This window comes from Triturus cristatus, chromosome 3_2 (assembly GCF_964204655.1).
Source record: "Triturus cristatus chromosome 3_2, aTriCri1.1, whole genome shotgun sequence".
In the NCBI taxonomy this organism is placed as follows: domain Eukaryota; kingdom Metazoa; phylum Chordata; class Amphibia; order Caudata; family Salamandridae; genus Triturus; species Triturus cristatus.
The window spans coordinates 955,541,835-955,565,553 of record NC_140584.1 but is presented as its reverse complement, the minus strand read 5'-3'; the positions used below and the strand labels follow the sequence as shown (position 1 = coordinate 955,565,553).

Here is a 23,719-nt window from a genome sequence, read left to right as displayed (position 1 = left end):
AATGACAAACGTGTTGTAGAATGCACCATTTCCCCCCACATTTTCTTGGGGGGAGAACCCCACAAGCTCCTCTGTGTAGTGGTCAGGCTCACTCACTGCACTCGCTATGCACCGTACGAGGTTCGTATGACAACATTTGCCAGGACTGCTTTGGGTTTCCAGTCCAGCCCTGATTTTACGACTGGGCAGGGACCTCATTAAGATTACCTATTTAGTCTCCTCTGCTCTCTTTCTCCTCACATATGTTCTAGTGACTCTTCCTCAAGAGTTCAGCTTCTAGCTGCTTTCTTTTCTTTACAACTTAACTTCCTCCTTTCCTCATTTCATTTAATCTGTTCACTCTCCCTCTTATTTTCATTTTTTTCCTCTGGACACTCGAAGCTTCCTTTCCTCTGTCCATCCCTTCCTCTCAACTGTCCTCATCCCTTTTCTCCATCTCTATTCCCTACCTCACTCATTCACTTTTGAGCCCTTCATCACACTCTAACTCCCTTCCATTTCCCCCTTTCACTCTCCACTCCCCTTTCCTCTGACCTCTCCTCACTCTCCATCTGCTTTCTTTGCCCGCCTGCATGCCCTTTTTCCTGCCCCCTAAAACCATATGGCCTCTATCTCGGTATGTGATCAAATGCCCACCATTGTTTTTCTCTCTATTCTCTTAGGACCAGCTATGTGGCCGAGATCCGACTCTGACGGACGAGTTGCTGAATATCTTGATAGAGCTGACCCAGCTTAGTAAGACCACGAACGCCAAAGTGGCATTGAGAGCTCGCCAGGTAAATCTATAAATAGAAATATGGCATTGAGGGCCCATTGCGTAAACTCATTGTTGCCAGGGTGGCATTTGAAGCAAGCTCCCTCAATCCACTGATGCTGAGGATGCATTGTTAGTCTGTGTGCCAGGTTAGTGTTTTGATGCAAATGTGACAGTGCAAGCCCATCATATAGAACAACTTTCATTTGCCATAGTGAGCCCATCCGGTACATGTACAGATGCTGTGCTAGCATTGGGAACTCATCAGGCAACTCTACAATGCCATCGTATCACGTGCAAGCGACTGATGGCATGGTGGCATTTGGAACACCACAAATAACTCGACATTTGTCGCTATTACATTTGGACCTACCAGGTGAATATAATGCTGTTATGTTGGCACTGGAAGCTCACCAGGGGAATCTACTGAGGCCGCGGTGGGAGTACCTCAGATACCAATCGATTAGCCAGCGTGGGTGCTGGAAGAACTAATGCGTCTCGTGCAGGAGCTTGTGTTTAAACATGTAATCACGGGTTCAAATCCCAGTGGTGCCAGTCAGCTGTTTATCCTTCCAACGCCAAGAAAACAAGCACCACTGAGTTGTATGACAGTAAATATTTGTTATCTGTGTTGAGAAACCACTTAAGCAGTGAAATGTGCTTTTTTAATCCACTACTAAGTTCCATTGATACTAGAGTAAGGGTAACGTGAATTAGTTAAATCCACTCACGTGTGTCCGCCTGTCATAGTGCTGTGCCTTTCAATATGTTCACCTCTGTGCGCAGTGACTGTCAGGCTATTTGGATTCTCTGTGTGGTTAATCAGTCAATTAGTTATTTAAAAATCTTAATTTAGTGTATACTTTATTTTTGTATGGAAACGCTATGCAAAAATAACTTAAAACATTTATGAAGACACAATCACCTGCTTCCCCGTAAAAGATGATAATACAGGCTGTCCACCCAGAAATAATTCATATTAAAATTGCTGGTGCAAGATGCAGCAGAAAAGAACTGTTCACACTTTACCACTTACTACTGTAAGCACATTCACCAGAGTTCAGTGTAACAAAGAAACCATCCACCCAGAAACATCAGCAACCAGTCAGAAGGGACTACCTGGAAGATACTGAAGACAGAAGAGTCTTCCTATGTGTAATCAGACAGGGGGCTGACCACAAAACAAGCAGATGCATGTTGCAAGGATGAAGACAAACCACAGAAAAGGTCTTAATACGAGCCTTTAACTTTCTTGGTAAAATAACTTACAAAAGAGGCAGTTGAGGCCTAGGAGCTCATGCTGGCCCCTGGACAGTCTCAGTTTCTTACTCAGGGAAACAAGTGCATTAAGACAAGAGCCTCGTACACAAAGCATCAAGCCTCAAATTCTGACTCACATCAAAGAGGCAACCAGCGAAGCCAGTTGTGAATAGAATGGATCCGTTAACCATGGAGGGCCTGGAAGCAGGCAGCAGTGTGATGGTTATGTGACGCGCCTTACATCTGCATGCATATATGTGTGCTAGAAGCAGTGTAAATGGAAAACATTATTTTGTTCAAGAAGCTCGCAACATAACCTGCTTTACATGCCTGACAGTAAAATATACAATAACCTATTACGCAGCCAACGAGCTAGCACAACACACACACAAAGAGCGCATACAACTAGCAAGGACTGAGTGAGACAGACAGAGAGCAGAATAGAGGGTCTTCTCATATGTCAGTGGACTGGGACTTGAAGATATATGATTTAAATACAGCATGCTGATGGTATGTGCAGTGTGTCAGTATGTGTGGTGTTTGCCTCATTAAAGCAATATGTTTTGCTGCCTTCCATTTGAATGAATTGTGTTTGAAATGTCTGGTGAACCTATAAGTGCAGTGTCTTCAGTGTATGGTATGCCCTTATCTTTGGGGTGCCTGTACGTTAGCCATGGCAGCGGGTGTAGAATGCCACAGGTGTATATTTGCTCTCAAAGTGTTTGGTGTGTCTGTCTGGAATATCTTCAAGTTTGCTGTGTCGGTGTTATGTTGTACATGTACTGCTCCGATCATCTAGATAAGCTGCAGGTGTTAGCAACACAGATTGTGGTTCTCTACAGGCACTGTGTGTGGTTTGCCTCTAGCTAGCTGTTTTATGTCCTCAGTGACAGCTAGCTCAACCTTAATGTATGTTGCTTACCCGTGTGTGTTCCACTTGTGAAAGTGTTCTGTTTGTGAATGTGCATCCTTTCTCTGAGAATGTGCTGTATGTGTGCCTTGTCTTTGTGAACGTTTTCTCTTATGCTATGTCTATTAAGGTCTGCCTTGTCTGTGGGTACATTTCGAATCTCTTTGGTTTGTTACCTTGTTTGTGAACGTAGTGCAGTTTTCCCAGCATGCTGATGAGTGCTTTTTTGAATCTGTATCCTGCCTGCAAGTGTGTGCCCTGTTTGTCAGTGTGTGCTGTGTCTTGAGTGTGTTCCATTTCTGTGTATACTAGCCTGTGAGGGTGTGTTATGTTTCTGTATGTGCCCTTTATCCACATGTGCCCTCTCGAAATGATCTCTTTCTTTGTGTCCTCTCTTTGAGTGTGTGCTTTCTATGTGTGCATCCAGTCCATGGGTGACTGTCTTGTTTGTGCGTGCCTTGTCTGTGAGTTTATGCCCAACCTCTGATTATGTGGCTCTGCCTTTTCAAGGTCTATTGCTTCTCTCTTTGAACCCTGACTGTGGGTACTTTGACCATGGGTTTTGCTTGTGTGTGTGTATATATATATTCTCTCTCTCTCTCTCTCTCTCTCTCGCTCTGTCTCTCTCTCTCTCTCTCTCTCTCTCTCTCTCTCTTTCTTTTCTCCTCCCCCCCCCCCCCAAAGCATCATCGGCACAGCACCAGGGCACAGACTCCACAAGCAGGTATGAAAGTAGATAGAATTTAACTCAAGCATTAAGGTCCAAATGACGCATCTCGGCTGCCAGACATGCAGCCTTGATGACATTATATATATAACATAAGGTTACAGGGACATTCTAGTTAGGCTCACATTTCACTCATACAAAATCAGTGAAATTCAGCAGTTGTAGTTACCTGAGCTACCTATAACTTACTCCCCTGCAATACACTGCTTATGACCTCACATATTATATCACTCATGACATCATCCACAAAACCACTCACACCCCATACAACCATTCATACAGCCACTCCCACACAACCCTTCACATACCTATTCACAGACCCATACCAGTATTCACTCAACCAATCATTCATTGATAGAGCAATAACACATCCACTCTGATCATACAGCCACTCTCACACCAACTAACTCATCCATACAGCCAATCACTCACCAGTACAGGCACTCGCAAACCCACTCGCACAACCATACAGAAACTTATACAGCCACTCATTTACCCATACAGGTACTCACACACACTCATCCTTACAGCCACTCACACTGCCACTCACTCATCAGTACAGCTACTCAAAAACCCACTCACGTACCCATACATCCACTGATACAGCCCATCACTCATCCACAAAACCACTTGCAAAACCATTCACACATTCATACAACCACTCACACACCCACTCATTCACCCTTATAACTACTCACACACCCACTCATTCATCCTTAAAGCCACTCACACAGACATTCACTCTCCAATGCAGCCACTCCCACCCACGTACCTATACACACACTCAAACTGCTACTCCCTCACCCATACAGCCACTCCCTCACCCATACAGCCACTCCCTCACCCATACAGCCACTCACACATCCATATAGCCACTCACACATCCATATAGCCACTCACACATCTGTGTTCTAAGGGATTGGATCGGCCTGGGCCCACCATGATGTTTGGGGAGAGACAGGGCGGTGGTGAGGTTATTAACCTCATGCTGGGTGGCATGTATTGCCATTGCTGCCCCCGCCGAGATTTGACCTGAGCTTCACAGCTGAAGCGGTGTGGGGACCCGAGGAGGCGCTTTGTTTTTCATCACAAGCAGGAGAATTGGGCTTTCAAAATATCGCAACCCTGCACTCCGCCCAAAACCATCAGGTTCAACTAACATTCCACGCATCACCTACCTGGAATGAGAACTCTGCATTCTGGGTGTTGCAGTCCGCGAATATTCCGTGAACTGAAACAGGTGAAATCACATCTCTGGGGGCGGAGCCGTCTTGTATGAATAAGAAGGCAGCAGGACTTATACTTTACGACAATGGAAGCCTCCTGAATACTTGGGCGCTGAGGAAGTCAAACCTATGCCGAAATGCATTTGCCAATATTCTGTTGAATAAAGTGCTTCCAAGGCTGTCCCCCGTTGTATGTATGTATGTGTGTGTGTGTATATATATATATATATATATATATATATATATATATATATATATATATATATATACACATATATTCCAGCGAAAATCCCAAAGCGGCGCAACACCAGGGCACAGACTCCACAAGCTGGTATGAAAGTAGATAGAAGTTTATTCAAGCATTAAGGTCCAAATGACGCATCTCTGCTGCCAGACATGCAGCCTTGATCACATTATATACATATATATATATATATATATATATATATATAACATAAGGTTACAGGGACATTCTAGTTAGGCTCACATTTCACTCATACAAAATCAGTGAAATTCAGAAGTTATAGTTACCTGAGCTACCTATAACGTACTCCCAGCAATACACTGCTTATGACCTCACATATTACATCATCATGACCTAGTCAGTGACATCACTCATGACATCATCCACAAAACCACTCATACCCCATAGAACCATTCATACAGCTACTCCCACACAACCCCTCACATACCCATTCACAGACCCATACCAGTACTCACACAACCAATCACTCTTCCATAGAGCAATAACACATCCACTCTTATCATTTTTTTTTTAAACAGACTTTTATTGGGTTGCAGAAAGTAACACATTCAATCCCCTTGCCAGCTACCCAGCCCTCCAGATAAGCCAGTTCGTAGGATAACAACCAGTCCACCAAACTGAGTACAGCGGCACACCTCTCATCACAAAAGGCATCTGCGCTGTAACGTAATCCATCCACAGGGGTGATCCATTACCATGGTGAGATGCAATCAAAATACCCCCCGCCCCTTTCCCCATCAACCCCCCCCAACAGAACCCTCCACCCTAACCGCCCACCCAAGCATGCCGCCAGTAGCTATCATAATCAAGTGAGCAACTAAGCCTCCCGTGCCACCTGTCGGATTCCCCTCCCGCAGGGCACAGCAGAAAATGCATCAAGAGCACAGGGGGAAGCCAGTTATCCCGGGCCCAGGGTCCTCCCCTCCCCCTGCAAAAAGGGGGTCTCAAGGGACCCGAGCCATATCCCCTTCCTCAGGATCCCCCTCATCGTCCACAGCTGGCCGTTTGAACAGTTCCAGGAGTGCCATCCATGCCCGGGCCATTTCTTGCGACCTCTCATTTCCACTACGCCGAGCCAGACACAGTCTATAATTCCCCTCGCTTCCTGCCCATTTCTCGATCTCCCTATTCCAGCGCAAGAAATTAGGCCCCTGCCTCGTCTTCCAATGGGAAGTAAGCTCCCGCTTGGCCAGGACCAGCCCCATGTCAATAAACCGGCTGGTGACCTTAGTCTTGGCAGTGTGCGGGAACCAATGCATCAAGCAGACCCTCGGACCCACCTCTAACTCCCTCTCAGTCACAGTCAGCAGTACAGTCGTCACTTCACGCCAAAAGTCTACCACCCGTGGACAGTCCCAAAACATGTGTAGAAAAGTCGCCCCAACATGGTCACACCGGTGGCAAGCATCCGACCCTCCAAAGTACTCAGCTATTTTGCTAGGCGTGAGGTATGCCCTGTGAAAAACATAAAACTGGATAAGCTGGAAACGCGCATTTCGGGAACACTTCCAAGGTCGCTCCGAGATTTCCTCCCAGTTTTTGTCCGCAATGGGTGCCCCCAGATCCGCCTCCCACCTGAGTCGCAGTGCAGTCAGGGGCTGGCGCATATCACAGGTAATTCGCCGATAGAGGCAGGTCACCGCCTTAAAAGTACCCGCCGCCATCACTACATACTGACAAGCAAGAGATGTGTCCGGCTCCACCAGTCCTCGCCGCCAGTGCTTCCTGACAGCCGCAGTCAGAGCTGCATGGAAGAGGAAGTCCCCCCGCGGGAGATCGTGACGCTCCCTAAAGTCGTCAAAAGGGAGAAGATTACTATCCTCGTAAAGGTCACCCAGTGCCATTACTCCCGCCTCTTCCCAAGCCAACAACCGGCTCCAATCTCCCCTGTGGGGCAACGCCTCACACATCCGCAGCGGGATCTCGGGCGCGTATGGAATTACGACATGCGTCCTCCTGGCCAAGCGCGCCCAGCACTGCCACACCGCCCTCAAGTCCGAGGGCAGCAAAGCATCTCTCATCGGGACACGGAGCAACACACAAGACAAATGGTGCCATCTCGGGTCCGACCCTCCCTGCTCCTCTGGGCGCCTGATGTGACCCGCCACCCACTTCGTAAACCACTGGAGATGCGCAGCATGGTAGTAGGCCTCCAGATCTGGCAACGCAAGGCCTCCCTCTCCCCTGGGTCTCTGCAGCGTAAGTAGCGCTACCCTCCGCCTCCCCGCGCCCCAGATGAACCCCGTAAGCAAAGTGTTCAACTGTGCGAAGAACTTACCCGGGCTCCAAACTGGGAGGGTCCCAAAGTAATAAAGAAACCTGGGTAATATGACCATTTTCACCAGGGCGACCCTGCCGGCCACCGACAGTGGGAGAGTCCCCCAAAAATCAAAACAGGTTTTTGCCCCTCGCATGGCTCGCCCCACGTTGCCCTCCAATAAATCAGAGGGAGCGTGATAAATCTGAGTCCCCAAGTAGGGCAAGCACCGGGGTTCCCATGGGACATCCCCCGGGCGGACTATCCCATCCGGCTCGGCAGGGAACAGACATGACTTGGTCCAATTCACCCGGAGGCCTGCCACCCTCCCCAAGGTCTCCAGCAAGTCCCGCTGTAGGACTCCATAACATCCACTCTTATCATACAGCGACTCTCACACCAACTAACTCATCCATACAGCCACTCACCAGTACAGGCACTCGCAAACCCACTTGCACAACCATACAGAAACTTATACAGCCACTCACTCACCCATACAGGTACTCACACACCCACACACTCATCCTTACAGCCACTCACACTGCCACTCATTCATCAATACAGCTACTCAAACACCCACTCACTTACCCATACATACACTGATACAGCCCATCACTCATCCACAAAACCACTTACTCAACCATTCACACATTCATACAACCACTCACACACTAACTCATTTACCCTTACAGCCACTCACACAGACATTCACTCTCCAATACAGCCACTCCCACCCACTCACGTACCTATACACACACTCAAACAGCTACTCACTCACCCATACAGCCACTCCCTCACCCATACAGCCACTCCCTCACCCATACAGCCACTCCCTCGCCCATACAGCCAGTCCCTCACAGCCACTCACACATCCATATAGCCACTCACACATCCGTGCAGCCACTCACACATCCGTGCAGCCACTCACCCATTCACATGTCCACTAATGCATTCATACAGCCACTCACACACCCACCCATGGAGCCACTTAGACATCCACTCACACACTAATAGTCACACAACCACTCAGATGAGATATGTTAGAAATAGTATGTCTGATTGCTAGTACAGAAAGAATAGTAATTTAACTTATGCTGTAGCTTGGTGTTAATCTTTATGTCTCAGAAACGTTTATGAAACACTTGCACTCACGGAATGATGTCATCAGTGATGTCATTTAAGATGTCATCAGTGATGTCACTGACCATGTCATGAGTGATGTAATATGTGAGGTCAAAAGCAGTGTATTGCGGTGGCGTAAGTTATAGTTAGCTCAGGTAAATATCACTGCTGAATTTCACTAGTGTTGTACGAGTAAAATGTGAGCCTAACTATAATGTCCCTTTAACCTTTGTTTTAATTCAATGAATTTCAAAGGTTTTTTTAAATCCTATTTCCTAACTATAACGTCCCCGTAACCTTTGTTTTTTTCAGGGAATTTCAATGTTTTCCAAACAGTAACCTGTAAACTTTGAGAGTCGGTGTGTGAGTGACGATATAGGTAGGTGAGTGGCTGTATGCAGTGCTTAATTTGTATAAAAATAAGTGCCAGAGCCCTCGTCAGGACACCACTGCAACTTGCACCACACATTGCCCCTGCCATGCTGCTAATCATAGTAAAAACACAAGTACAAACCATCACACTCCTGCAAGTGTGACAATTCAGACTATTCTAGACCCCCAAAGCTATAAGAATGGCTTGTCCGGCAGGTATTAGTAATTTTTTATAGATATTGAAATAATAATGACTGTTGTTGTGGTCTTCTCAGACAGTGCCACCTTGTGGCAGACTGTCACAAGAGCCAGTGTTGACAATTAAGTACCAGTGCCGAGCACCGGAAACAACCGGCTCAATTTAAGCACTCGCTGCATGGGTCTGTGAGTGGCTGCATGAGAACATGAGTGGGTCTTTGAGTGGGTGTGTGAGTCTCAGTGGGTGCGTGAGTCTGTCTGTGGGTGTGTGAGTGGATGCATGAGCCTCTGAGTTGGTGAGACAGTGGGTGCATAAGTGTCTAAGTTTTTCTGTGAGTGGGTGCATGAGCCTCTGAGTTGGTGGGAGACTGGGTGTATGACTGTCTGAATGGGTGTGTGAGTCTCTGAATGGGGCTGTGAGTGGGTGCGTGTCTGAGTAGGTCTGTGAGTGGGTCTGTCATTGGGTGTGTGAGTCTGAGTGGGTCTGTGAGTGCATGAGCCTCTGAGTGGGTCTGTGAGTGAGTGCTATAAGAATATGAGTGGGTGCCATAAGAATATGAGTGGATCTGTGAGTGGGTGCATGTGTCTCTGAGTGGGTGTATGAGTAGGTTCATGAGTCTCTGAGTGGGTGTCTGAGTCTGAGTGGACCATTGAGTGGGTGCATAAGCCTCTGAATGGGTGAGTGACTGGGTGCGTGAGTGTCTGAGTGGGTCTGTGAGAGGGTGTATCAGACTCTTGAGTGGGTGAGAGGATGGGTACATAAGTGTCTGAGTGGGTCTCTGAAAGGGTGCATGAGCATTCGACTGGGTGAGTGAGTGGGAGCATGACTTGCTGTGTGAGTCTCTAAGTGGATCTGTGAGTGGGTGCGTGAGTCTGAGTGGGTCTGTGAATAGGTCCACAGGTTTCTGAGTGGGTCTGTGAATGGGTCCACAGGTTTCTGAGCAGGTCTGAGAGTGGGTGCATGAGTGCCTGAGTGGGTCTGTGAGTGGGTGCATAAGACTCTGAGTGGGTCTGTGATTGGGTGTGTGAGTCTCTGAGTGGGTGCGTGAGTTTTTGAGTGGGTGAGAGTGGATGCATGAGTCTCAGAGTCGGTCTCTAAGTGGGTGTGTTAGTGTCTAAGTGAGACTGAAGGTGGGTGTATAACCATTTTTTTAAAATCATGGATATTCGTGAATTTGTCGCAACGTGAATTTGCGAATTTGTCACGTTACACAGGGTGCACTTACAGTCGCGGGGAATTCACGAATATCCAGAGCTGGGGAAAAAAACCTTTTTTCCGATATATTATACTCATAAGGGATTCTTCAAACACTCCTACATTCCTCTCATGGGGTCAGGACACATCCAACCTGACCCCTTATGGCACTTTCTTCCATTTGGTTTCAGCCCCAGAGACTGTTCTGATGAGGTAAAATGGCGGACGCCACTCTCTGCTCGAGTTGCGGCCAGCCAATTACGCCATTCCTGTTGATACGCACATTCACAATTAATCGTAAAATCGTCATGAATTACCCGCAATCGCAGATATCCTAATTGGGATTTCCTTAAATTTTACAACAACTACTGCACGGATTTACAACGGATAACTATAAGCGTGATCAGCGAACCAAAATCTCCTTCCCACCAAATTTGGTGTAATTCTGTCCAGTGGTTGGGCTGTAGTCATGTTCAAAGCTCCTATGGAAATTAACATGGGTAATGCACTTTTTTTGACCCACCCCTTTTTCTTGGCCCCCGCTTGACGGATCACCCAAAACTTTCCATGCACAAGACTCGTTATGACACCTTTTTTTGTAAGATTTTGGGAAGATTCATCAAACGGCGCCAAAGGTATAGGCAATTAAAAAGACATTTTTCCTATGGAAACATGGTCCTAACCATAACTACCTACTGGCAACCACCAGTAGGTTACAATAAAATAAAATATATATTATAGACAGATATATATATATATATATATATATATATATATATATATATATATATATATATATATATATATATATATATATATATATATATATATATATATATATATATAATATCCCACTCCACGCTGTAACTTCCCCATCCAACGATCTTGGCTGCAACAGCAAAACAAGAAAAAGAAATTAAGGACAACGAAGCGCTGTGCATAGACCGATAAAACCACAGAGTTACTCAGCCCTAGCTACTGTAGAATTATAATTGAGTTATCATGCTGTTACTTTTAGAACTCTGTCCGTTTCGCCACTATCAATACACTGCCTTAATGTCCAAGGCCAAATCCTTCCCATCATGTGTAGCTGAATCTCTTCATGCAGAGCCATCCGTTTAATATGGTGCTTTTTTTCTTGTAAATCTTTGATGTCTTCTGGGGTGTTACAGGACTTCCTTTCTCATATATTGTTCAGCGTTTACATAATTCTCCTCGTCAAGCTTATTGCAGACGTCAGTCTGGTATGTTACTCTTATGCAGATGACACTTAAATCTGTCCTCAGGTGTCATCTGATACAGGATGTCTGGCCAGCCTGACCATGTGTCTTGATAGCATTGAATCTTGCATGAGGACAGCTGGCTGCAGCACAGTGCTGTCGACACAGAAATCATTCGCTTTAATGTGGAGTGTGGAAGTATGCCTGACTTTCATGTAGAAGACCTTCCTCTGTTCATGGGAAGCACATCACCTACCTGTCCCAGTCAAAAGCTTGAGTTCCTATGGGATTGTCATGATCTCGCACACTTTATGCATCATAGAGCGCTGCTCCAGTCATTCCTCCGTGTTGCAAGAAAGCAGCTGTGAGATCTGTTTATCCCCTTCTAATCTGGAACACTCACCCAGCCACTGCTTTTAGACAGCATCAGTCTATAGTTTTTTTGTTTTGTAGACGTCCAAAATTATTTTTTAAACCATATCCTCTGCCTCAAGTTGACAAGATATAGAGCCCTTAAAGAGGGTTTAGTCCGTATAGTGCAGTGTAAAGTGTATTCACACCTCACTGACCCTGAAGACACCATAGCGGGTACATGTGAGGCTGCACGTAAAGATCTGATTGGTTTCATTTCGATGCAGAGGGGAAGGTTATTGCTTAATAGAGGTCCCTCGACTGGAAAACCTTTGAGGCCACCCTTATATTGGAGAAAAGAAGGGCTCTACTTTGGGTATCATCAAGGCAGTGACACCTCTGTTATGGTTCGGCAGCAGGATCGGCCTGTCAGCCAAAGCAATGGTGAAACTCTTTGGAGAAAAAACTGTTCAACTCCCCTCATCCATAAACTTGAGAACTGACGACACCCCACAGAAGAGGGTTGGATTCCGAACTATTGCCTTATCCAGAAGCCACTGCAAGGCCACCGCTCTGCCTATCTCATGATGCTGGTGCCACCATATCAAAAGAGTAGGCACCTTGTCTGTGGGTGTCCTGCCATGTTTGTGGCAGGGTACACCCGTAGAGGGCGCTCTATATGTGTGTTTTGTGGGTTCGAAATGTAGTCTGTGCTAGCCCCCTTTGTGGTGCTATAGCCTATACCCACTCTGTGCGTGTCATGTTGGCATCTGAGGCTCTTGAGTACACACCCTGGTAGACTTGCCTTGTATTCACGCGCCCCGTTTGTGGGTGGCATCTCTGTCAGACATGCTTGTCGGTGCACTGCCTCTTTGCCAGTAACAGAGCAATTCTGAAGTAACACAGAGCTTCCGGTGATATATTATGTAAACGTAGTAAAATGTATCAGGCACGCTTAAATTATGAAGAGGAGATACACTTGCTCAAGCTGCTGTTTTGTTTGTGTGCACGAAGCACACACAAATACCAAACCTTGACTAAATAACCGTAACAGAACGCCGGCCCACCTGCTGTGTCACACACGGTGCACGCTTTGCTTCAGTTTTTGCCTGAGCACATTGTTGAGTAAGCCCTCCGTCTCGGGTTGTGTAGTGTCGCGGTCTAGTGGACGCGCGCACTACGGAATGACGTAGAGGCGCGTAGCGGACGTCGGACGCTACTGCGCATGCGCGAGGCATAGCGGCGCGAACGAGAGACGCGATCGGAGCGTGTTGCCCGGCGCTCTCTCCATAGGTGTTTTACTAAGTGTAATAAAGGTTCTAGTTGCAAGCAGAACGTCTCCAGAGAGTCTGTGGGGGAAGGTACTTACAGCCTGGCATCGTACAACATTACAGTGGCGACGAGACTGGGACAAGAAGAACCCCAGGGCAACAGGCGGAAGGTGCCCCCCCCTAACCTGCATCAGAGAGAAGCCCACCAGGAGAGACACCACCATACGCGGTGAGCGACTGGAGAAGCTATACAGCAGACACCTACACACCGGGAGAGCGCGGCAGAGGCAGATAGAAGCCGGAGAGTGGCACGTGGGCAACGAGGAGCCAGCCACGTGGTAGGGGATATCGAGGACGGACGGCGGAACCGCAGAAGAGATCCTGGCGGAGACAAGGGACGACGGAGCAGCCGGCTCGAACGCAGTCCCAGGTACCCGAAGCAGGGGAGTGGGGACGGACGCACCAGGTAGCCCAAGGAAGCAAGTGGAGGCAAAAATGAGTGCACAGTCAGCGACCCTGACGACGCCGATACCTTTCCTACCACGCCCGGGAGAACCCATAATGAAGTGGGAAGACTGGAGGGAGTACTTCAGAAACTACCTGGAAGCGCTAGAAGACGAGAACGAGGAGGCGTTCTCCAGCGCCAGGAGGAAGAGGATACTCCTACACAACCTAGGACCAGAAGGGATACGAGTGTTCCAAAATCTCACACCGATCACCAGACCAGCAGGAGACACAGACGTGTTCACCCACGCCATAGAAGATTTAGACAACCACTACCGACCAGCAGTGTGCACCTCCATCGACCGCTATAACTTCCAGCAGAGGAAGCAAGAGGCGGGGGAATCTGTGGATGACTACGTGGCGGCGCTGCGGAAGCTGGCGATGACATGCAGGTATGGCGGACTGCAGGACGAGTTCATCAAGGACCAGATCGTCATGCACACGACGAGCAAGTCAGTACAGGATAAACTATGGGCGAATGGAGATGCAACGCTGAATGAAGTGATCGCCATAGTGAAGAGAGCGGAGCTAACGAAACGCTGTGCGGAAGCAGCCAAAAGAGAACAGGCCCCCAGACTCACAGTCAACAAAGTAGACGACGCGGACCACCAGGCGCGGGGGAAACAAACGACGGGAGAGTACAGAGGAGCGGCCACAGGGAAACCAAGACCCGGACCGACATGGAAACAGAGCAAAGGCGAGGCAATGAAATGCTACAGGTGCGGCAGCTCGAATCATGCAGCGCACGACAAACGGTGTCCCGCGTTCAGAGCCAAGTGCGCGTTCTGTGGCCTAGTCGGCCATTACGAAAAGGTTTGCCGCAGGAAAGGAAGACAGCAGGCGGTAAAGTTCGTGGCACAGGACGAGGGGGAAGAAGCAGAAGGCCGTGAAGAAGACGAGGAAGTCCTGTGTATTGAAGACCAGGTACTGGGCATAGAGGAGAGAAGATCGCGCAAGCCCCAATGCGACATGATAGTAGGAGGCATACCCATCACCATCGTGGCGGACTCAGGATCTCCTTACACCATCATTCAACGTTCAGTATGGAGCGAGAAGTTCAGACCCACGTGGGGAGCACACCTAGAACCCCCCGACATTCGACCTGTCACATACACAGGGGACCCAATCCCGATGGTAGGGTTCAAGACTATGAAGTTCCAGTTCAAGGAGAGGAGTGCGATCTGCAAGCTGTACGTCGCGGAGAAAGGGCCGTCAGTCCTGGGCTGGATGGACCAGGGAGTGTTGGGAATACAGCTGAACGCAGGAGGGGACACCCAAGTGCTGGCGACGCTGGACGGAGAGGAGTCGACAGCAGGAAAATGGCGGAGCAGGCACCCGAAAGTCTTCGGCGGGAAGATAGGGAGGCTGGAGAAGTTCTCCCACAAAATCGTGCTCAAAGACAATGCCCGGCCAGTTGCGCACAAGGTACGGAATATCCCGATTGCTGTTAGGGAAGCGGTGCAACAGGAGCTCCTCCGACTGGAAGAAGGAGGAATCATTGAGCCCATTGACAGTGCGGAGTGGTTGGCTCCCTTGGTGGTGGCCATGAAACCGTCAGGCAAAGTGCGCCTCTGTGTGGACCTCAGGGAGTTGAACAAGTGCATAGTGGTGGAGAGGTTCCCCTTGCCACGCATTGAGGAGATGTTGGCCCGCACGAAAGGAGTGAAATGGTTCTCCACCATAGACTTGCAATCAGCGTACCATCAAGTAGCACTACATCCGACAAGCAAAAAGTTGACATCGTTCATCACGCCGTTCGGCTGCTACCAATTCTGCCGCATGCCCTTCGGCCTCGCCTCAGCAGCGGCGGTGTTCCAGAAGCTGATGGCCCGTCTATTCAAGGACATTGAGGGAGTGCAATACTTTCAGGACGACATCTTAGTGATGGGGACGGAGCAGGAGGACCACGACAGGAAACTGTCGTCAGTACTGAAGATCCTGGAGGAGAAGGGCCTCACAGCAGAGTGGGAGAAGTGCCATTTTGGGATGACGTCTGTCACCTACCTGGGACACGAGATAGGGGCACAAGGAATAACACCGAAGAGAGGGAACGTAGTAGCCATCTGCGAAGCACCACCACCCACGTCCAAGGAGGAAGTACGGTCGTTTCTAGGGATGGCAGAGTACTACAGTAAATTCGTCCACCACTTTGCCACGAAAACCCACCACATGAGGCAGCTCACGAGGGACAAGACGGCGTTCAGATGGACGGAGGAGACGCAAGAAGAGTTCGACACAGTGAAAAGGGAGATTGGCGGAGCGATCCCGCTGCAAGGATTCGATCCCCAGGGGCGGTCGATATTGATGACGGACGCGAGCGAAAAGGGGCTGGGAGCCGTGCTCATGCAGGAAAGACCAGAAGGCGGAACGGAGACGATCAGCTTCGCGTCCCGGACGCTGACAGCATCGGAACAAAAGTTCAGCGTGATAGAGAAAGAGATGCTAGCGGTAGTGTGGGCCATGGCGAAGTACCGTCAGTTCCTGTGGGGGACCAGATTCCAGGTGAAGACAGATCACAAGCCTCTCGTGAAAGTACTGACATCAGATGGCCATGCCAGCGCCACGCCCCGAATAGCGAAAATGACACTGAAACTCCTGGAGTACAGGTACGACGTGGAGTACATCCCGGGCTCCAGGAACAAAATAGCGGACTACCTCAGCAGGGCATCGGCGATGGACTGTGCTTCCAACGCCAGGGAAGACGACGACGAGATGGTGGCTCTGACGGACGATCCGGAAAAGGCCATCAGTAGGCAGGACTGGAAGGATGCATATGAGGTAGATGCCGACATGGAAGAAATCAAGGCGTGCATTGTGCGGGGATGGCCAGACAGGAGGAGACAAGGCCCAAAAATCAGGCAGTTTTACGAAGTCAGAGAAGAGCTGTCGGTGGGCAACGATGGAGTTTTCGTCTACAGGGGTGACAGGGTGGTGCCGCCGGAGAACATCGTACCTACCCTGCTAGCCATACTTCACGAAGGCCACCTGGGAATCGTGAAGACAAAGGCCAGAACAAAACAAACTTACTGGTGGCCGGGAATGGACACGCATGTCGAGAGACACGTGAAGGACTGCGCGCAATGCCAAGGGGCAGACAAGACTCTCAAACCGATGAGACCACCCTTAGGGACATTCACTAACCCCAGCAACCCGTGGGAAGAGGTAGCAGTAGATATCCTGGGACCAATACTGGACGACCAAGGCATCCCCAAATATCTATGTGTACTTGTGGATAAATACTCGAAATGGCCAGAAGTGCACATCAACGAGGTCATGGACACGGACGAGATCCTACGCTTCCTCAAGGCGATGTTCCTTCGGGAAGGCATACCCAGGAGCATTATCAGCGACAATGGCCCCCAATTCACCTCCGACAAGTGGGTCGCGTTTGCGAACAGGAACGGCATAATACTCAAACACACCTCGATTTACCACCCATCCAGCAATGGACAAGTAGAGAGGTTTAACAGGGTGCTGATGGGCTCCATACAAGCGGCCATCACAAGAGGTAAAGACTGGGAAAAGGAGGTGCTCAGCACGATATGGGCATACCGCATCACCCCCACCGGAACGGGGTACAGTCCCTTCCAGATCTTACGGGGACGACAACCCTTTACCAAAGACAATGTGGCATGGCAGGAGAAGACCATCACCAGCAAATGGTCCCCAGCGGTGGTGCAGCACAACCTGCAGAAGGCACAACGTATATACACGGAGCACTACAACCGCCACAAGAAGACAAAAGATACGGCGTTGGAAAAGGGGGAGTGGGTCAGAGTGAAGCTGGCTGTCCTTAAGCGGAAGGGAGAAAGCAAATACTCCCCACCCCTCAGAGTAGAAGAGGTGTATGACCGGGCGGCACTGCTCAGTGACGGTAACGTGTGGTCACACGAGCGCATGGCCAAATGCAACAAGATCTTACAGTGGCCCCGAGAGTGCACGGAAGGGGAAACCCCGGCAGAGGGGATGATAAAGGACACAGACTCATCCGAAGGAGGCCCCGGAGAGGACAAGGGCGGTGAGCAAGATAGAGAGAGAGACAACTCAGGGAGAAGACCCTTGGTGGAGACCACGAGAGAAGAAGGCGAGGTAAAAGAGAAAGAGAGTCCGGGCACTCCGAAAGGTACCGACGGAGGCCTGGTCACAGAGGGAAGCCGAGAAGGACATTCCACTCCGGTAAGACACACCCGGGGGGGAAGAGCAGTGGTGAGACCATCCAGGTTCAGAGACTTTGAAATGGACTGACCTCCGGGTCGGGGACTTTGTGTGAGAGGTGTGAAAAGGGGGAGATATGTAGTGTCGCGGTCTAGTGGACGCGCGCACTACGGAATGACGTAGAGGCGCGTAGCGGACGTCGGACGCTACTGCGCATGCGCGAGGCATAGCGGCGCGAACGAGAGACGCGATCGGAGCGTGTTGCCCGGCGCTCTCTCCATAGGTGTTTTACTAAGTGTAATAAAGGTTCTAGTTGCAAGCAGAACGTCTCCAGAGAGTCTGTGGGGGAAGGTACTTACAGCCTGGCATCGTACAACATTACAGGTTGTAGTCGCTGCCGCCCCTACTCATAGGTGACGGGCCTGTCCAAAGCATTCTGAGCCCAGCACAACGTCACTTCCGCCGTCTCGTCACACGGATTACGCAGTGCTGCTTTCTGCCGGTGACTGGACGTGGCTCAGCCCTGCTTGGAACCGGCTGGGCCCTGTCCCTTTATTCTCGTTGCGATCGGGGAGGCCGAGCACTGCCGCGTCGCCCATTGCGTTTTTTTCCCAATTAACAGCCGGTCACGCAGTCCAATCGCAGGCCCCGGTGGAACTGGGCGCGAGCAGTTCCCGCTCCGTCGCCGACTTCCCTATCTCCCCGCGGGGAAGCCCTGTCTGACGCCACTCATAAAATTACTCATGGAGCCCCTGGGGTTTGGGGCCTCGCCGAGCCCAGGCCCCTGGGTTTTACGCTTTCATGACAGGCTGCTCCCTAGGTAGACTCCTGGGCCCAGCGGGTCCGCTCATTGCCGAGGGTGTGAATTGGAAGTGGCTGGTGGGAGAAATGGATTCCCGGATGTTTTCATACTCACCTGCTACGCTTCCCCTGGTTTTTAGGTCTCACCGTGCATTATGTCGGTTGAGATTTGAAATGATAGCAGCACTTCCACATATAGAATTGTAGACGTGTAGGTATTAACAAAGTTAATATCTTTCTCAAGGTATCAGAGGCAATGAGCGTTAACTTGGAATACCGAGGTGGGAAGCACCTCTTTATTGATATGCAGCTATCGAAAGTTTGTATGAGGTTTATGTCCCTTCCCCTGGGACCGTGTATAGGAGAGAAGAGAAGAGCAGGGTAGAACTGTAGGAAGCACGCTACCACACAAAAACCTAACCTTGTACCCAGGGCTTTAAGCGGGCCGGGTTCTGCCAGTGCTCAGCACCTGCTGTTCTGAAAAGCACGTGTTGATATCGGACCCTATCGGGCTCTCCGTTTTGACCCACAGGGTGAAAAAAAAACTCAACTCTGCAGCAGAACCACCCTTCAGTCCCTTTGAGGTAACTTTAAAGAGAATTGTTATAGTTCCTTCACAGTCCCATCATTTCAGAACCTAAGCATTTGTAATATTCTATACAACGAAGCCATAGTTGTTGCTTATTTATCTTACACAAAAAACAACCATTGGCAAAGCCAATAGCCCTGATTTGTTGTTGGAGCAATGGTACTTGTATTATATACATGTATGCAATGACAGATGCCGCAAAATACCAGTGGGGCGGCCACTATGCTAAGTACAGATTTTTAGCTTTCGTATTTTTAAGCCACGCTCTTAATTACATCAGCCATGCCCCTTCGAGAGACTCCCAAGTTTTTTCATTCCACTTAAAGCCCTGCTTGTACCACTCTTAGCACACATTCCTTCACATATTATCTAAACATGTAGATTTACTCGCCTTTGTGCCTTTCTCTTCCACATCTCCCAGGCATCACATCCTTCTAACTAATAATACATATAAAAATGCTTGGTGCCTTTCCTCCCCACGGCACTACTTTTTAACCCTTTCCTGCCCTTTAGAATTTCAATAAATGAATGAAGTCTGTGGTGTAGCAAGGTTGCCATGACCCTAAAACCGGCAAGGTAAATGGCTCCATTCTCTGTTCTGGATTGGAATAGTCAGCGTAAAAGGGGTCAGTTGGCAGTAATGTGTGAAGAAGTGGGTGCAGTGGGGTTCATACACAGAGGTGTGCACTGATGCAGGTCCACCAATGAGAAGTGCGTTCTTGAATGAAGTGCCTGGCATCACGTTTCTCTCCTATACGTTCCACTGGCCTTGCTTATTACTTCCTACATCAGTGGACGGGGAAGCTGGTAGGTGGCAATACCACAGCTTCTGCCCATCTGCCTCTTCCCTCCAGTCGGTGGGCACACGGGCCTATTCACGAAGGGATTTTGGAGTACATAAAATAGTACCGGTGTAGTACTCTTTTGCATACTCTTACATTCTTTTGTGAATTGTTCCTCAAACATCTTAAGTGGGAATACATTAGGACTATTCAGGAAATTTTCATGTACAATTAGTAAAAATAGAAAGGACTGTGCCTTCTTTCCACTTTTACAAATAGGAAGTTGAACGTTTTGGGTTCAATTCACAAAGGCAGGTAAAATTATATAAACTAGTGCTCCTGTAGTGCTACTTCCTGTACTCATAAATGCTTTTGTGAATTGATCCCTGTAGTAGGTGACAAGAGAAGACATTGGAGGAAGCAGCTCACTTTCTTCCTTCCCAACATTTCCTTTGTCTCTGTGGAGACCCAGAGAATAAAGAGGACATCGGCCAGGTGACCATTGCACAGCTTATGGACACTGTGACATAACAGCAGCAAAGCCAATATGACAAAAACTATTGACTTTTTCAGTGTTTAGCCATGTTGTACAGCAGCACAGCTGCCATGCAGCATGGCTTTAAAAGAAAAAAAGCATTGACAAAGCCAGTAGGGTTTTTCTACAACATCTATTTGCTTTGTGTTTTTAGCCAAGTTGTACAGCATACAGCTGCTGTACTGTGCAGCATGGCTGTAAGTAAAAAATAAAAGTGCTATGACATGGGCAGTGCTGGCCGCATCATAGCACTTTAAAATAAACAACTTCCAGCCATGTTGCACAGTAGCTGTGCTTCTGGAAAAATATGGCAAAAATGTTGACAGAGTAAGGTGGCTGGCCACGCCATAGCGCTTTTTTTTATTGCACAGGCGGAGGGTTGGGGGAGGCACTATGACATGGCCAGTGCTGTCTGTGTCATGGCACTTTTTTAGTTTATTGTGAGATGGTGGGATAGGAGGCAACATGATAGGGGAGGGCTGGAGGAGAGGGCGAGCAACAATACGAACAATGGGGGGCAGGAGGGAGAGCAACAACACAGATTGCAAATGGGGTGGGAGGGGCAGGAGGTGTAGTGTCTTAAGACTATGAGTGCTAGGATCTCATGGTTCTTGGCGGACTCAATGAAAGAATTATGTAAACATTTTGGGAGGTGTTAATGTGTGGTCATTAACAGTTAGAAGATAATGAGACGTTCAGTTGAATGTTGTATGCTGGTAAGTAAAGCTTTTAAATTATGAGCTCCGAGTGTGGCATGTTCATTTTGCATGCTACCGGGCAGGGGAGGACGCTACAACTGGCGACGAGTGCAGCATCTGTGCACCGAAGAAACAAGACTGCTCTCCCTGATAGTTTGCGACACTACAGCAAACTGCTCATGTATACCATGTGCGCCTCTTCTATGAGAAGCAGTTCGGAGTTGGAGTGTGTGGATTAGAAGCCCCTCTCCAGCCCATATACAGTCCTTGAAAAAGTCAAAGGCTCTGCAGAGGAGTATCCTTGAAAACCTGCCGAAAACCCAGTTGTAATGCCGAAAGTGGAGATACTGCGCCGTAGCCTAACACAGAGCCATCATTGAAACAAAGCGAAAACGCTAAAGGCAGTCACAGCCAGGTACGATGCAAAAAGTTGAAAGCAGTATCGAACAAGTGCGAGAGATGAAACAGTTACTTTCCATCAAAAAAGAAGATGGCACCTTACGACCTCCCATCGGGCATGATGACCCAATTACAAGCACACAGTCAGTGCTTGCAATGGGTACCGGCCCAAAAGGACAGCTGCCCTCACCCGAACCGCATATGCTCTCAACGGCAGTAGAAAAGAGTGCGAAATACGATGCTGCTGTGTTTCTGAAATCGCCACCACCATTCAACATGGCCAGATGAACTGCATGGATCGAGACGTTTGATGATTTCATAGATCCCTAGAAGAAGTAGATGATAAGAAAATCATTAAGTACCTGAAGAATCTTGCTGGTGATGAAGTAATTAAGAAAATCTCATGTACTGAAAAAATCTTGTACAGTCATATCAAAGAAGTATTATGAGCCAAGTTCAATCCGATACCAAACATCGACTATGAAAGGTACATTTTCAATCAAGAGAGACAACAATTTGGTGTAACGATGGATGAGTTTGTTGAGAAACTTAATGTGCTTATCAAACATTGTCAATTTAGTGAATTTAATGATGAAGAAGCCATGCGCCTCAGAGTCATTGATGTCTGCCTTTCAGGCTCAGAAGCATCCTTGCCACGCCTACCAAGAAGAAAACCACCCTCAATTGCGACAGGTGGAAACTAAACGAAGTCAGTCGTCATCATGTTCATCCATGTATTTTGACATCACAGTTGAACGACAGTGAAGAGCATGAATGTGCGATGATCATATTCGCCAAAAAGCGACATACACACATGGGTCTTGCTGCTTGAAAAGAAGATGAGCAACTGACAAAACAAGTGAGTCAACGAAACAAAAGAATACTTATGGACACTACCGCAAGATCAAACTTAAGGTCAACGGTTGCCCCATAACCTTTGTAATTGACAGTGGTGCATCGTTCAACATCACACCAATTTAACAGTTTGTCACCCGTACCATGACTCAACGCGGCAAATACAAAAGTGTATACATGGACTGCTTCAAAGCCATTGCAAAGTCAAGGATCATTATGACATAAAAAGACATCTGTGCAAACCCCAATTCACATTCTTCAAGGCACTTCGTCCAGTGCATATCTACTCAGTTTTCCAACTACTGCTGGCATGGGACTAATATCTATCATTTACAACCTACATATGCAGTCGGCCATTGTGAGTCAGTTCCCGCCGTTATTTCATGGACTCGGAAAGTTCAAGACAATAAAGGGGCAACTTCACATCAACAAAGACATCCTGCTTTTTGCACAGCAACATCGCAGAATAGGATTTCACCTGCAAGAAGCAGTCGATAAGGAACTAGAAACCGCTGTTAAAGCATGACATAATTGAGTGCTTTACAGGTTCCACACTATGGGTGTCGCCCATAGTGGTAGTGCGGACAAAGGCAGTGCTAATTTGTGGGGATATGTGCCAGGCCAACACGCAATCGATAGAGAAAGACATCCTGGTCAGCAAATTGCAGTCTTGATCATGCAGCTGAATGGAGCCAACGCTTTCTCACATCTTGGCCTGCGAAGGGATCCCATCATCTTAAATTAGAAGAAAACTGTAGGTACATTACCATTTTTTTGACTCATATCAGTTTGTTCAGATACAAAAGGTTGAGTTTTGGAGTGTCATGTGCTGCAGAAACATTTGAAGGTGTCACACATAGAACAATTCAACGTGTTAGACATACTTTCGATTACAGTGATGATATATTGGTATTTGGGATAACACAGAAGGAGCATGCTAAAATTCTCAAACAAGTGTGGCACTGACTTAAAGATGCAGGTCTCACTATAAATGCAGAAAAGTGTGAATTTCCCAAAACCAAACTCAAGTTCTTTTGGCACATAATCTCTGATGGGTGAATGGCTCCTGACCCCGATAAAGAAAAAGCACTGTCAGCCCCTAACCCCCACAATATGTCAGCATGCTGCGATCCTTCTTGGGCATGGACAGCTATTGTTCAAGGTACCTTTGCTACAGTGAGTGCCCTATTGAGAGACCTGACTAAACGAAATGCCCAGTTCAGATGGCCCTATGAATGCAACCAAAGATTTAAAAGGATAAAGCATACTATTA

At 48.2% G+C, this 23,719-nt stretch overlaps 1 protein-coding gene across 5 annotated transcripts in view; it reads left to right on the top strand.

Moving 5' to 3' along the window:
• ACACA (acetyl-CoA carboxylase alpha) overlaps positions 1-23,719 on the top strand; it is a 938,215-nt gene that overhangs the window by 292,383 nt on the left and 622,113 nt on the right. For all 5 annotated transcript variants that reach the window (XM_085649480.1, XM_085649478.1, XM_085649479.1 and 2 more), the window contains one exon: positions 663-776. In XM_085649480.1, coding sequence (XP_085505606.1) covers positions 663-776 — 114 coding nt within the window. The remainder of the gene's footprint in view (positions 1-662; positions 777-23,719) is intronic.